At 41.3% G+C, this 16393-nt stretch overlaps 3 protein-coding genes and 1 pseudogene across 3 annotated transcripts; 3 read left to right on the forward strand and 1 right to left on the reverse strand.

The window, feature by feature from the left end:
- The first annotated feature begins 739 nt into the window (after positions 1–739).
- Positions 740–3430, forward strand: LOC138038873 (large ribosomal subunit protein uL2-like). Its single transcript, XM_068884956.1, has 2 exons — positions 740–861; positions 1229–3430. Exon 2 carries the CDS (start codon positions 1263–1265, stop codon positions 2118–2120), a length of 858 nt encoding a protein of 285 aa, XP_068741057.1. The 5' UTR covers positions 740–861; positions 1229–1262; the 3' UTR covers positions 2121–3430.
- A 2833-nt stretch (positions 3431–6263) lies between these two features.
- LOC138038856 (major facilitator superfamily domain-containing protein 6-like) lies at positions 6264–9741 on the reverse strand. Its single transcript, XM_068884931.1, has 2 exons — positions 8149–9741; positions 6264–6930 (listed from the first exon to the last, which is right to left on the reverse strand). Exons 1-2 carry the CDS (start codon positions 9620–9622, stop codon positions 6593–6595), a joined length of 1812 nt encoding a protein of 603 aa, XP_068741032.1. The 5' UTR covers positions 9623–9741; the 3' UTR covers positions 6264–6592.
- A 1504-nt stretch (positions 9742–11245) lies between these two features.
- On the forward strand, positions 11246–14147 carry LOC138038865 (major facilitator superfamily domain-containing protein 6-A-like). The gene is made up of 3 exons (XM_068884942.1): positions 11246–12371; positions 12627–12747; positions 14014–14147. The coding sequence occupies exons 1-2, from the start codon at positions 11311–11313 to the stop codon at positions 12658–12660; spliced, it is 1095 nt and encodes a 364-aa protein (XP_068741043.1). The 5' UTR covers positions 11246–11310; the 3' UTR covers positions 12661–12747; positions 14014–14147.
- LOC138014353 (large ribosomal subunit protein uL2-like) overlaps positions 13864–16393 on the forward strand; it is an 8513-nt pseudogene continuing 5983 nt past the window's right edge.

The following is a 16393-nucleotide window of genomic DNA, read 5'->3' on the forward strand; positions in this document are numbered from 1 at the left end:
GAAGCGCGTAGCGCCGAGTTGGCTATAATCATCTCATATCCAACAAGCGCGAGTGGAATAATTGTTTTATTAAAAACACCCCCAAAATATAGAAAACTAGACTACAATAAAAATAAAAAGGCCCAAAAAATCACGCATATGCTTGCCGTGTTTGTAGATCATGGGGTAATGCCTCTTATTAAAAACTGGATCATTGGATAATGCAATTCAAAAGTTTTGATTGGCTAAGCCATTATACCATGATCTACAAACACGGCATGCATATGCGTGATTTTTTGGGCCTTTTTGTTTTTATTGTAGTCTAGTTTTCCATATTTTGGGGGCGTTTTTTATAAAACAATTATTCCACTCGCGCTTGTTGGATATGAGAGGATTATAGCCAACTCGGCGCTACGCGCCTCGTTGGCTATCTATCATCTCATATCCAACGCGCGCTCATGGAATTATTGTTAAATAACCCATGATGGCTTAGCCAATCAAAACTCTCGAATTGCATTATCCAATGATCCAGTTTTTCCACAAGGTCGCAATAGTAGCAAGTATGATAAATACTGTAGGAAACAGACACCTTTTTTAAAAGACACGTTTCGGCATGCTTATGCCATCATCAGTTTAATGAGTAGGAAATTAGGAACTTATTAAGCTGATGATGGCATAAGCATGCCGAAACATGTCTTTTAAAAAAGTCCAGGATCCAGTTTTTAATAATGGCTGATAACCGAGATCCAGTGAACCAATGAGAAAGTTAGCTTGTGTCAAATACGCTAAAATGAAGGGGTACATGAAGTGGTCAACAAATCAGAAGTCCACCATTTTGAGGATACATAGCGGAGAATACCTATATATTATTGTCATAAAATGGTGAGTCTTCCTGCTTTTAGACCACACGGCTCAAATCCGCTGTGGAACGGGCTCTTTTTACTTGCTTGAGTATAACCTCGAAAAATTCCAAAAGCTATACCGTTTTTATACACTACCCGATTCTAATGACCGAGTGGCTAGTGAACCGTTTACATTATAATTACTGAATTAGACAATACTTTTTCCCTGATTACAGATCGTGACTAGTTTGCGTGCGTGTACATCTATCAAGCCAATTTCCTACCTGCTAAAAGTCTAGCGTTTTTATTAATCAAATTTTGTCGCAATGTCAGCCAAATGTTTCTCACCAAACCCCCTTTTCTTGTTAATTTGACACTTGATTATTGTTTTCTTTCTTCGTTTGCAGATCTGATTAGTCCTCTAGTCAATAGACCTTCATCATGCTAAATTGTCTTGCCATAAGCCTCAGAAAAAGTGTTCTTGCACGTGCTGCACCTCATGCAAAGTTCAGTTTTAGGCCTTACACATCCATGTTTGTACGCTCTTTTTCAACCAGCCCGGTATCAGAGGGTAGAACACATTATTCATTTGTCAGAGTACCTCGAAGCATTGGCAATATTCCCATCCCAAGTTCACTCAAAGATGGCACAGTAAGGAGACACAGGGGGCGATCAGGAAGAAATGACAGTGGAAAAGTTGTCATTCGACATCGGGGTGGGGGCCACTCCCAAACATACCGAATTGTTGATTTTGTGCGGGCTCCTGATTTAAAACAAAATGAAGAAGCAAGAACGATAAGGGACAAGGTGCTACACATTGGTTACGATCCGTGTCGTTCGGGAAGAATTGCTCTCGTTGCTGGAGATGGAGCCAACAAAATGAAGATCATCATAGCTCCACATGAGTTGAAGATTGGAGATGTTGTGACTGCATCGAGAGGAAAGCCACAGTCGATTGCCAGGTTGAAGCCTGGAGATGCTTATCCATTGGAGCATTTACCCATCGGTACATTAGTACATAATGTGGAATTGCGGCCAGGGCATGGTGCACAGCTTGTGCGTGCTGCAGGTACATGTGCACAGTTGGTACTCAAGACTGACAAAATTGCACGATTGCGACTCCCATCAAAGGAAGAAAAAGATGTGCCCTTGCGTTGTCTTGCATCTTTAGGGAGAGTGTCTAACATAGATCATAAGAATCGAGTCATTGGCAAGGCAGGGAGAAATCGCTGGCTTAATGTACGCCCTAAAGGCCAAACTGGTTTGAATCGTACTCACTGGAAGAAAAAGAGGGTGTAAATTTTTGGTGTTTTACTGCCTTACATACACACTTCATTAGACTCCTGTGGATTCTTATTGTCAGAAAGTGAAAACAGAAAATGGATATTTTCAAATGACTGAATGCTTTCTTCAGAAGATTGGCAAGGGATTGATGTTGATCTAATTAACAGATAGCATTTTCCAGAAAGAAAGACCTGTACAGTGACAGACTTTCAAATAGCTTTGAGAGCTTTCATCTGAAGGACCATTTGCACATCTCATTATCAAGAGTAAGAATGAACATGTTAAGCATTATAAACAGCACCAAAGGAAAGTATTCCCTAATAGTATGTATCAAAGGTTGATTTACCTTGTGTTGCATTATGGATGTGCGAAATGAAAGTTGGAAAGGTCATCACAGTTCATTGACCAACTTAAAGGGGCTAGGTCATGCAATTTTAGGCAATTTCAGCATTGATCAAATGGTCATAGAATTAACTGAAATAACAAAATAATGGCTCAAAACTATAGAGGAACTCAAACAAAACACAGGAAAGCTAAGGAGGGACAAGGATGGGGAGGATTGAAATGGATTCCATTTGGGTAAATTTGAAAAATGTCGGCCCACCTTTTTTCAAATTTATATCAGTTTACATCAAAATGTCATTTAAACAGCTGGAAAATCATTCTCAATTGTTACGTGAGAATGAAAGACTCTTGCTCTGCCAATTTGACGTTTAGAGCTCATAATTAACAAAATTAAACAAAGTTACCTAAAACAGCGTGACCTAGCCCCTTTAAGCAGTCACGAAGGAAGCCCAAAACAAATTCCATACTTGAATGGGATTTAAACCCATGATCATGTGATTGCCAAGCCAACTGGGAGCTGTTCAAGTTGCTCAACTAATTGTGATGATCTTTTCAACTTTCATTTCATTCTATTCCGCAGATCAAATAACTTCATACGTTCTAAAAAATCATTTTTTACTTCCATATCCATATTTATGAAATTATTTTTTGTGTATTATTAGCAAGTCCTCCCTCCGCCTCCCCACCTCCTAAATAAAAAAACAATATTGAGATGCAGCTGGGTTGTTTGCACTTCTTTCTGAACAGCATTGTAGGTGTGTGTTTGTGGGGTGGGGGAGGAGGTGTGAGGAAGAAGGAGGCATGTTTTCAGGTTAAGGTTCAAAAGTGCTAAATGGTAAAAGGTTGGCCCAAAACTAATGTACTCGACATGTGTCTTACGAAAGAGCGAGTTATGTTATTCTTTGTTGGCGGCAGTTCATGGATCCACTAAGTTGAATTATTTATGACTCCGCAATAAATTTGCATTAGCCCGCTCTCCACTTTGATTTTAATCCTTATTCTGCATCCAGCAAAACCCTGCCCTGTGGGGCTGAGTTTGTGCAGGTTCTCAGCCCTCCCCTATGAGTTTTTCCCTGGGTTCTCTAGTTTTCCTCACCCACCATAAAACAGTGAGCAGTTCATTAAAGAAAACAAACATTTCTGTTAGTCGCTCTCGTTGCAGTCACGAAGGTTGTGGCAAAACGTGATCGAGCCAAAAGCATTTATAAGGCACCACTCACAGCCGAGTATGGTAATTATGATCCCATACCAAAGCAGCACTAAAACCAGATTGAATAATTAAAGCGGCTACCAGGGGCACATTGGTTCATCCTTGTTGAAATGAGTTGCTTGCTGCCCTTGCCCGCACGATCAGCCAATGGCTAAATACTTGCGATAGCGCCAAGTTGCATTTTGTTGTGACATTTTTGTTGACGATGGCGTTGCCCTTGCTTTAACTCTCTATTATCCATTTTTAGAACGGCTACCTCGAGATTTCAGTTTGCAGTTCGTTCCAAGTCCTATGCACGACTTTACATTTACACCGTGTAAATATAGGGGTTAGTTACTAAAGAAACTGTGGTGCTGCATCAATGGGGATTGAAACACGTTAACCACCGAAAGAAAGATTTCGCTCTGACGAAGGCCAAGCGCTCGAAGCTTCAGCTTACAAATCTTTATTACGGTGGTTAATTTACATTTATACCCATTTAAACGCAACGTATTAAGAGTTAACTGAGCGCGTCCGTGTTGCTTGTGATCAGTGGTAGGTTTGTAAGCGCATGCGAAGTAGTTCTGTACATCGTACTCATGGCGTAACTTGTTATTCTACATGTAAATGTATCTAGGGGGTGGGTGCCAAAAGTGAAAGCCCCCGGATAGCCCAAGCACCCAACCTCCAGTAAGCGATGTAGTTCAGTGCTAACAACGCATTTGATAAATTGCACTAAGCAAAAGCACTCCCTCGCACAGATACTTGGTTGCAGACTAATCAACGAAGCAAAAGTCATAGAGAATTCTGGTTTTAGTTTCGACATTCAGTCAATGCTGCTGCATCGATGTAACGAGGATTTTGAGGTTCCCAAACGAAATGAATGTAACTTAAAAGCTATTATTCCATTTTAAGTAAAGCTATGATCCTTGCAGTTATGTACGCAATTTTATTTCTTGCATAGAGAATCCTGAAAAATTCAGGACTCCAACGGGGTTTGAACGTGTGACCTCGCGAAGCCGGTGGGGACACTCTAACCAACTAAGCTATGAAGCCACTGTTGTTGGGAGCTGGTCATTCGTTGATTGATTCATTCATCACGGGAACCCACAAATGACCAACCCCCAATCTCAGTGGCTTCATAGCTCAGTTGGTTAGAGCGTCGCACTGGCATCGCGAAGTCACGGGTTCAAACACCGTGAAGTCCTTAATTATTCAGGCTTCCCTACGCAATTGCTAAAATTGCGTTTCTAACTGCGAGGATTATAGCTTCACTTGATTTCATACCGGCAGTTCAATATATGATTGATTTCATGTATATCGTTGGTTTATTCAATTTTAATTGTTCGTGTCGTACATTACGGGCGAACTATCCTGTAACTGGATAGGTTTAAAGTAAGATAGCAAATGGATGGTTCATTGTTGTATTCTCAAGTTGTCATCAAAACCTAAAATTCGATGATTTCACCTTGCTGTTTTGTGGAGCATAGCAAAGAAATGCACGGAAATACGTGCTGCACATCCGCGTAGCACGATTATATTTTCAGTTTAACCAATATTATTAAAAACTGAACTACGGATATAAGATTTCCGGTATTTTCAATGGCTCGCCCCGACACGGGCTATCAGTTCATATACCTGCTGTACCTAAGTATGGTCAAGGAAAGCGTCAGCAATAAAGTGAACTGAAAACATTTTTGCAGCTCTGAAAAAAAGAAGGCCGACAAAACCCGCTTTGGACCGGAATTGACCGAGGTAGAAAGTCAATGCTTAAGTCGACAATACTACCTTTGGGAACATCATAGGGTTCTTAATGAAACAATTATTCTATTCGGGCTTGCTGTATATAAATCCCAACTTTTCGGTCAAAATGAGCGACGTAAGTGAACATTCCGAATATTTTTACCCGAAAAAAAAAAGGAAAAGCGCGGTGGTCATATGATAAAATGCTTATTGACTGAGTTAGGTCGGGCCGGACGGGAAAATATTTGGCCCTTCGTCATGGCGCACAGACCTCGCTGCGCTCGGTCCGTAAGCCATGACCTCTGGCCAAATATTTTCCCGTGCGGCCCTCCCACTCAGTCAATAAGTACATAATAACCAACGAGGTGCGTATCACTTCATATCCAGCGCGCCGTCGTAGAATAATTGTTGAATGTCCTTGCTTTGTGGTGTTGTCAGTCGTTGCCGTAGCAGTTGTCTTTACTTAAGGACTTTCGCGCCCATTGCTCCAGCGCATTTTTTCGCGCATGTCAGGCACACGGCATGCATCGCTGACCGCGAAGGTAAACACGATGCCGAAGGCGCAAACATTTCCGCAAGAATGGAACTTGAAAGCGTGTGGCATCATGGGATAGCTGTGGAGCCAGTTCTTCTCGAAAATGTCACGCATTGACGTGACAGTGCGAATAGACAATCGCTTTGAGAACTTCGCAGCGATTTTACTCTCTTGAATGCTCGGTGACGCCCATTTTTCTTTCCGTAGATCACTTCCTTTCCTGATTTTGTCCATTTTAGCAAAAAACAAAAAAATCTGTACGTGAGAAGTTACAAATCTTTTGCCTTTTATGCTCTCGTGCGACCAAAGTTTTCTTTCTTAGTCTGTTACACCTCAGAAAAAGACGTCAGCTGTAAAAGTTTATTTGGTTATATTAGTTATGTTGAAATGAGTACGTTTACCTGATCTAAATTCACTAATGTAGCTTTTCTTTCATTGCTGACAGTTGTAAGCTAAGGTCGTCTTAAAATAACGCAAGCTTCTAAGAATGCACCTTATCTCGCAAAATGAGCACCCCCATTTGTTTTGCCTTTTTGGCAAAAGTACGTCATTACCTTTCTGCGTGGCAGGTTTAACAAAAATCTGTACGTGGGAACGAATCCCGGGTGATGAACTTCTGCCTCGGTTCGATGGTTTTTTTCTGAACCGCTCCAAAGGGAAGGTATCCCTTTCATCTCAAGAATTTCCTAAGAACTCCAAGGAGAAAGAGGCTGATGATGGGCTCTGTACTTTAGCATCGTTTTCTTGAGAAGTATTGTTTGTGCTATTGTCACACTTTTGCTCAGTATTCGTGGAATCAACGCAGTTATTAAAAGTACTAAGCAGTACAGAGTAATAATTACGATCTCGAAGATTGACGTATCTTAAGCCCATAGTAAACAAAGCTATAAATACGACGGCTAACATTGTGAAAAGACGAAAAGCTGTGGTCGGCCCTGCAACTCTGATGAGGCCACCCCCGATGACGATGCCAATAAATCCTCCAAGGCCCCAGTAGATGCTGTGAAAAATGCCTGAAGAGAAAAAGATACAAACGTAACTTATGATCAAAGTATTGGGCATGTTTTTAGTAACTTAAATCAGCCTCGTTGTCAAACCGAGTGAACAAAAAGCCTTGACGAAGCCCCTGAAACCTTACCTGCCTATTGAGGGGTTGCAACTAATATCATAATGATTATCACGAGAAAGGGATAACAGTGGTGTAATGTGCAAATCCTACTGAACGAAGAAAAGTAGCTATTGAAAGATCTATTGTTTCCAAACAAAAAAAAATTCTTTTTTTGTTCATTCGAAATGGCCCGAAGAGTTAATTTTTCCGACGGAATAGTTTTACTAGGAACTCATCGCACAAAGTTTACAAATCCCATATCTTTCGCTGGAGCTATCGGGGCATCGGTATGAGAAAGCTTACTCTGCAATTTCATTCGATAATTGTTTTGGGAGTTTTCAAAGGGAATTTAGTAGAAACTACTAAATGTTGGCTCTCACAAGGCAACCTTGAAAAACTTACAGCATTCAATTTACCGCCTTAAGTAAGTCGGTACTGTTTTTATTATCAGATGAAGCTATGTTCCTCCCAGTTATGAACGCAATTCAAGAAATTGCCTAGAGAAGCCTGAAAAATTCAGGACTTCAACGGGGTTTGAACCCGTGACCCCGCAATGTCGGTGCGACGCTCCAACCAGCTATAGCTATCGTAATAGTCTCTGAAGGCTTTACGTACCGTGATTAAATAAATGATGTATGTATGCATATGTATGGAGTTACGGCCATGTATATTTGAAAGGGCTTGCCTTCCAAATCACTAAACGCATTCCATCTCTATTAACGACAGATATGCACAGGTTAAACAAGGAAAAAAAGTCATAAATGAGAGGAATCTAATGACTGAAAACGATCGCTCAAGTAAGAGTACGAGCAACGCACTAGATCTTTCTTCAAGGACAACTTAATAATATTTTCTTCATACTTTGAATTTAGATTCTCTTTGGAAAAACGACTGAGGATAGTTTGTATTTGAAACGACCAGCTTTTAATTTTCAGTTTTAAAGATTGAATGCGCCTGCGTGAAATAACTCCCCCGAGCAAGAATTTTGGGGAGAGAACACGACTTGCTCGAAAAGGAACCAGGCCTTGTCTTCTAAAATAATCGAGCACGTTTGTTGAATTTTCCCACGGAAAATACGTTACTACTTGTTACTGATGAACGCAGGAAAAGCAACCTTTCTTACCTTGAATGGTTGTGATATAGTCAAGGGGTGAAGAACTGGCCAAATATGTCACGCATACAACAAAGGAACTTGAAAACGTGAACCCCTCAATAAAACCTAGTGGAATGACATGCCAGGGACTGGAAACGAACGAGCAAGCGAAGTGATTTAACATGTACAGCACGAGTGATGCAAACAACAAGTTAATACTTCCCAGGTAGTAGATTAGTTTGTGGCCGATAAAGAAACCAAGCGGTTTACCTAAAAGTAGAAAGGTGTTTATAACAGCGAACGTGGAATATTCCACGTTAGCCTGTGTTAGTAGTGACGCGTGGAATTGTGGGATCACTGTATGCGAAAACCCCATGAATGCGACCGCAGCTAAGAAAGATCCGTAGTGTTTGTTGTAATAATTCGCTTTAAGCCTTTCGTAGGGTGACTCAACAGGAACTCTACAGGGAAGCTCAAATCTAACCAAAACCAGCAGCGTGACTATGGTCATTACACAGAAAAAACAGAAATTGATGATATAGTCGGCATAGATGTGTCCGCACACTGGCCTCTGAGAATTGTTTACCAAAGTTCCCGTGATTAAGAAAAATAGTAAAAATCCTATGGAGCCGAAACATCTTTGGCGTCCATACACGACAGAATTGTCCTCAGCTTGTTTTGCGAGTAACACGGCGTCTATAACAAAAAGAACTGGACATAGGAATATCTCCTCAAATATTACAAGAGCTAGGGCACCTAGAAATATGTTATATAAACGGGATATATTTTCCCTTAGCTCGTTTCTAGTTGTGAAATTTAACTCGATAAGGTCTGGTGTGGAACTCTTGAAACTTGATTTAAGATTAGACGGAGAAGGAAATGGGATAGCGTCTTTAGTTTTGTTTTGCTTCGTAATTTTTAATTTGCCAAGGTATAGTGAATCTGTCGTTATCCCACTGCCAGACGTCATGTCGCTATCCCCTGGTTGCGAGTTTCCCGAGCCAGATCCGATGGTAACTTCTGTGCTTTCGACATCGTTCATTTCTTCATTCCTCGGAATCCGCTTTGATTGCATCAATAAGAAGTCAGTCGTTCTCCTTCGTCTAAAGAAACCCGTTTGCATCTCCGTTGAGTTAACTACTTTGGAGTCTGTGTCGTTAAGAGACACAAGCTGACACATTTGGCCCGTCGGCTCAACGAACGCCAGTGAAATAGTCCCAATCAGCCACACAAAACTGCAAAATTGAATCATGCGTTTCTTTGGAAAGCAACGATCTGAGGAAAACCCCCATAATGGAGCAGCAAATAGCTGCACAAGGGGACGGACGGAAGAAAGAACTCCGACTTGATATGGCGAGAAACCAATCTGAGTAAAATACGAAGGCAGGAATGGAAATGTAGTCGCCAAGGAACCAAAGAAGAAGAAATAAAACAGCTTAAATACTAAGAGTGGTTTGTCGATGCGAGCAAGATGAACTTCCGTTTGCGCAATAAATCTCTTCATTATTGCAGAGTTGGTGGGACTTGTCTATTTTGACAAATTCAACTTGTCCTGGTTCGTTCAATTCTTTTCACTTTTTGTTTCCATTGCCGAAAATAGATCCAAGATAGACCCAGCCTCTCTAATAAGCAAGTTACACAAGGCTTTGAACTATTTGTATGAGATCAGTGCAAATATTGAGCGTTTGAACAAAGCGATACTGTCATCCGGGAACTGAAATCACAGGTGGAGGGAAAAACAGCCGGTGGCCCACATCTTTTGTGGGTCACGATGCCGGGACAAAAGCAGGGTATATATGTACCTTTAATATAATTTTTTAAACATTAACTGATTTGTTATTTTCTTTCCATTTATTTCATTAAATGTGAGGGCTGGGGAATTTAAGACTCGATGCAATTTTTTTTAATTTTAAGAAGATTGTTGGTGGGAGGGGGGGAGGGGGGAGGGGGTGTAATTCGACACCGCTTATGTTCATCGGTTTACGTGGATTAAAAAATTAAATTGAAATTTTGTTCGGCTGGTTGATTAAAAGAATCTGCGAAAACTAAAGGCAGGTTTCCATAAATCAAATTCAACAACTTTTGCCTCAAGGAGGTAAAAGATCTCAAGTTAAGAGCTAGGCGCGATAGAAGCAAGAGGAACGAATGTGCCACTGATCAGGGAGGCATAAAGAATCCCTTGTCTAGTCTCAGTCTGTCAAAAATAGAGAAAAGGGATTCTGCTGATAGAATCATCAGAAAGGCGTTGTTTTGCATGCAACTTCATGCTAACATGATTACTTGAATCTGTTTATTCCTGACGAACTGAGATCTGTTGGTAAGGTAATGTTTGACATACGCTGTTAAGAGGCTAAGTGATTCGAAACGTAAAGGTTAGGGACTTGACTTGTGGCTGCTTTGTCTCTATCTGGCATACACTTTCTTGGTGTTAACTCACCAAATTCGCTGATTTAAAAACTATTTTTTATCACTGGATAGTCGGGAAGCAGTCGACCTTGTGATCTTTTCAAAACAGAAACAATGTAAGATAGCAACTTTATGGCCAACGCTAAATTACAACTTTTTTGTCTCATTATTTATTCTTTTCTTGAAGTACCATGGAGCCGGGCCTTTTCGCAATACACAGCAGCTTAAAACACGAAATTACCTGATGGTTAAGGTGTTTTCCATGGTAACAAATCTCCAGTAAGGGCTGTAACCCAGTTGAACAATTTGCCAACTTATCTGAGCCGTGCAAAATAGCTTGAAATGTCTGTCTCTAAGCAGTAAAAGAAGTTTTATTCTCAATCATGTTCAGGCATCTATTCAAAAGGAAATAATCCTTTTGTCGTCAAATCTTTACCAACTGTAGGGAAGGTGGGTGAAACTTCACTATAATTGTAAGGGAGGGAATGACGAGGAACAGTTCAACATCCTTTCATTCTGAAGGAACCTCTACCTTTTTCCACCCCTCTCCTGTCAGGCCGCCATTCATCAGCCTGGTGACTGGTGGGACAATGGTCCTTCTGACAGGTGAACTATTGTGAACCTTGTTTGAAAATGACTGGTTGCTAGTTTGCCCGCGACTTATTAGAGGACAAAAGCCACACCAAAGCGCACTTCTAATAAAAAAAGGCCAGCAAACACCAAAGACCGCAATAAACGAGTGGATTTTGCTATTCTTTGGTTTTGATCACTCGTGGAGAAGAACAGATGTCGGATCAGGATGAGGGAAGTCCACTTCACAGACCGTTGAATAAAAATGAGGGATCACCAGAAAGGAGTCGAGCAAAATCACTTGGAGATTGGATACGCGAAGAACTGCGAGTGGACAAAACACTCTTACTCTATAAGGGATTTTATTTCTTGTTCTTCGCCGGTTTTGGAGCTTCCTTTCCTTACATGGCATTGTATTTCAAGCAGATAGGTCTTAATGCAAGTTCCGTAGGAATGCTGGCGGGAATACGGCCAATTATCCAGTTTATAAGTGGGCCCTTTTGGGCAGTCTTAGCTGACAAGTATCGAGCTAGAAAGGCAGTTTTACTGTTTTCAATTTTATCATGGCTCGTAATGACTGTGGCTTTGTTATTGCCCAAACCACAAAAGACATACTGTAGAAATTTAATGGCATCAAATAACCAGTCCGACATACCGTTATTCACTCGTCGGCACTTGATACAAAGCAATATCCACCTGCAAGGAGACAACAAACCACTGAAATCTGCGATAACAATTGACCATGAACACAAAAGTACAGTTAGGAATGGCAAAGCGACTGTCTCGTTCATTGGAAATTCACCTTTGCGGACAAAAATCTTACAAAACTATCGACCAGCAACTGCATTTGAAGTTTCCAATTCTCAAAAGTACCAGTTGGTTTACGACAAGGAAGAAATTCTTCATGTTTATATTTACCTAATGATTTTGGTCGTCGCCGGAGAGTTTCTAGAGGCGCCGACTTTTATAATGGCCGATACAGGTTTACTGCAAAAATTGGGGGAGAAAGGAAGACATTACGGGAAAACCCGACTATTCGGGTCGTTAGGATTCGCCTTTGCTTCGTTTGTAGTCGGTGGGCTACTTGATACGACAGAGTATCGATTCTGTGGTCGAGTCATGAACAATTACAACGTCTTGTTTTACACGTTTGCTATTATTATGGCCATTGCCTTTATTTTCGCTGCTTGGATGTTCGAGTTCACTTACGATGAGGATAGCCACGGCCAAAATAACGGCTCAACGAAGGAGATATTAACCCTGCTTGTAAAATTCCAGTACGCATATTTTCTAATTATCTCATTCTTTCTAGGATTCTCTAATGGACTATTTTTTAATTTCCTTAACTGGTATCTGGAAGACCTGGGCGGTAGTAAATCTCTAATGGGTATAGCCACAATGTTTCGGGCTGCAGCTTTGATCCTGGCTTATACATTAACGCGTGTTTGGCCGAATTATTCGGGCATGTCAACTTGATGTTGATCAGCGTTGCAGCGTATTTCATTCTGTTCGGATCCTTTTCTATTATTCAGAATCCCTGGTGGGCTTTACCGCTGGAATTCTTAGAAGGACTGACGTACGGAACAACATGGTCGACAGCTGTCACTCATCTGGCTGACGCCACGCCTAAAGGAGGCGCGGCTACAATGCAAGGTTAGTTACGAACCTGTAATTCCTTTTACAGCCGCTTTGGAGTCGTGGTGGGGAATTTCAAAATAAAAACAGTAAAGGATGCCTCTTCAAAATAAAACCTTTTCCCTCATTGCATGCCATACGCAAAAAAACACCTTTCCCTTTGGCGTGAAATTACACGAACTTTACTAAGAAAAATATGATTAGGGTGCCTTAAAACAGCTCCAACACTTTCAAAAAACTGTACCACTAAGCAACGTTACGGTACTATGTGAAACTTGAGAGAGTGCGCTCAATTTGCCAGCGTTTATACGACAAGTAGCTCTTCGTCGTTCGCCATTGGTCGCTTCACGTACACGCGAAGCTAAATCTTCTATTTAATTGCTCAAAACATGTCGTGTGGATGAAAGATATATATGAAATACATCATATATTGCACTGCGGGTACGAAATCAAATGAAACCATGTTGTCTCGCAGTGATGAGCGCAAATTTCTATTGCGTCGAGAAGCCTGAAAGATTTTCAGGACTTCAACGGGATTTGAACCCGCGACCTCGCGATACCGGTGCGATGCTCTAACCAACTGAGCTACGAAGCCACTGACGTTGGGAGCTGGGCACTTCTGAGTTCACAACTTCCCGTGATATCCGCAGTGCAATATATGATGTATTTCATATACCTATATCTTTTACTCATAATTACTTATCACGGGAAGTTGTGAACTCAGAAGTGACCAGCTCCCAACGTCAGTGGCTTCATAGCTCAGTTGGTTAGAGCATCGCACCAGTATCGCGAGGTCGCGGGTTCAAATCCCGTTGAAGTCCTGAAAATCTTTCAAGCTTCTCGATGCAATAGAAATTTGCGCTCATCACTGCGAGACAACATGGTTTCATTTGATTTCATACCCGCAGTGCAATATATGATGTATTTCATATATATCTTTCACTCATAATTACTTATCACGGAAAGTTGTGAACTCAGAAGTGACCAGCTCCCAACGTCAGTGGTTTCATAGCTCAGTTGGTTAGAGCATCGCACCGGTATCGCGAGGTCGCGGGTTTAAATCCCGTTGAAGTCCTCAAAATCTTTCAGGCTTCTCGACGCAATAGAAATTTGCGCTCATCATTGCGAGACAACATGGTTTCATTTGATGTCGTGTGGATTTTTGGTAAATAATTTTAACAGCATGTTTTTACGTTTCGCGAATTTCTCCTTTCCCGCATCCGAGAATTTCCCTCTCGCGTAAGGTGAGGTTTCACTCGACTCATAATTGTCATTTTCTCCTAGGAATCCTTCAAGGAGTGTACTGGGGACTAGGGGGAGGTCTGGGAGCTATTCTCGGTGGAGTACTGATTGACGCATACGGTGCTGTCCCATCATTCCGTTTGGGTGCGTTAATGTCAGTAGTGGCTTTGGTTGCCAGCGGTTTCATTCAATACTGTATATCTTTTTACAGCCACGATACCAGCAAAATAGAAAAGCAAGCTGTTGAACATGCCATGCAGTAAGGCTGGGAAACGGTAGTTCTCAAGAATAGAAACGACTTTTCATATAAACACTTTAATCTCTAAGGATGTAAATTATTTATCCTATTATGATACAACAATTCAGAAACGTAACCACTCTTACCACATGCAATTGGAAGACCACACAATTAATTGAGGCAAATAGTTCCATATGATTAACAGCGATTTAAAAAAAATGAATGATTAATACGGAGGGCAATTATTTAATTAAACATCCATTTTCCATTATTCAAAATTTGTAAAGGGTAATTATTTCAATTTAATTTACAATTGACCTACAATTACAAAAAAGACTTCTCGATTTTTAAGATTTGGAGATCAAAGTTTCATTGACCTTAGACATCTTTCATAAGCGATCAAAGCCTTCTCGCTTTGGGTTTTTTTTCAGGAGACAGGGACGAACTCAGACCGGTATGGAATTTTACATGAAACCGAGACGAAATGCTTGGTGCCTGGTTTTGGGACGAAATGGTTTCTTTTGTCTAAGAAATATATCGTTGACCCAAAAGCATACAGGCTTGAAATTTCTGGACCCGGTATGAGATTTGTTGTCATTTACAGACCGGTACGAGAGTTTCTCGTCGACTCGGTCCAGCAACCGAGACGAGTCTCCAGGGTTTTCGTTTAAGGCCGAGGGCCAGACGTTTCGTCCGGTTGTTTGACGCGGATTTGTTGGCTTTTTTTTGTGCTTTTTGGACTTGGGTATCTCAGGAGGCCATGGGGCATGGGCGGAAGAAACACAAGACAATCACGCAAATAAATCCTCCTTCAAACAAACAAGAATTCACATCGCCTTATTTTGCTTACCAAACGGAATAATCGATTTGATGGCATTTCATTCACGCGATGAGTTTAGTTGACGTTTTCTTTTTCCCCTCCAATCTCAAGAATGTTAAATGACATTTCTGAGAGTTTCAGACCTCTTTGAGGGTTCGTTCCCGATGCAGTTGCAATCTGTCTTACACTGAACGGAAAATAACCATGTCCCGTACTTTCAAATCCGGTAATTTGAAAAGATATCGAAAACCCTGGAAGGTCTCGTGTAAACGCAAAAAAAAAAAAGAAATGTATGGAGACCAATACGAACTCGTGCCGGTCTGAGTACGTCCCGGTATCATGTAAATACCCTCTCATTGGACAAACGCGGCATCGCATCTGCGTGAAACGATAAACGCCAGGCTGCTGCTTGTCACAGTGAAAGCACAAAAATGATCTCCATGTCACTTGTCTCTACGTCGTTCGCTATCTGTAGCTGAAAGACTAAAAATGAGCAAAAATCAAACAGATCAGCCTGTCGTTTTATGTTGACCCGCCTTAAAGGAAATGCTTGTTCTCATTATTGCTTCCTTCCCGGCATTTAAAGCGGGATCCAAGTGAGCCTGCGTCCTCGCGGTTCCGACAGATCAGAGCCCAGCTCCTCCCAGTCGCTATATCCAACTGCCTGGTTTGGCGGTTCATTTCTTGAAGTGTCTTCCCAAGATTTTGGCCTCATTACCTTGAAATGTTTTGCTACCGAAGTTTGGAACGCTCCATGTCCTCAATAATCGACAAAAGTTTTTGTTTTCCTTTTTTGGTCACGTGAGAGCCCGCACCGCACGTGACAAGACTTGTAAGTTGTTTGGTTGTGTACTCCTAAAGACGAAATAAATTAAGTTCACAAACGAGCGTTCATCTCCAGAACATGGGGCAAAGCGTCACGATAATTATATGTTACTTATAATTAAGCGTATTTTCCTCATTAATTCACACTTTTTTAACATTATGGGAAACCTTTGCAAGATCATGGAAATGCACATAATTGGAGGCAGGCCGATTTCCGTAAGCGTCAACCTCGAAGTAGTGTCTCCTTGTTCTCTTGTTCTTCCACCCAACTTCAACACGACTGGTGACTTGGAATACAAAAAACTAACGCCGCAAAGAGCGCTAAACCTGCTCCTCAAGTAAAGAAAAACAGCTCCTATCCTAGAAAAAAAAGCTAACCTCACCCCGTAACTTAATGTTGGGAATAAATGGAAACAGAAGCACGTGACCTTGAAGCGTGTAACTTGCAACTCTTTTCCTTGGAACAAAGCTGGGGATTTTAGGACACCAATTTTATGCCCAAATATGGACAAAAATAAGATCGAGGCTGCACGCGCGGG

This window comes from Montipora capricornis, chromosome 1 (genome assembly GCF_036669925.1).
Source record: "Montipora capricornis isolate CH-2021 chromosome 1, ASM3666992v2, whole genome shotgun sequence".
Classification (NCBI taxonomy): Eukaryota; Metazoa; Cnidaria; class Anthozoa; order Scleractinia; family Acroporidae; genus Montipora; species Montipora capricornis.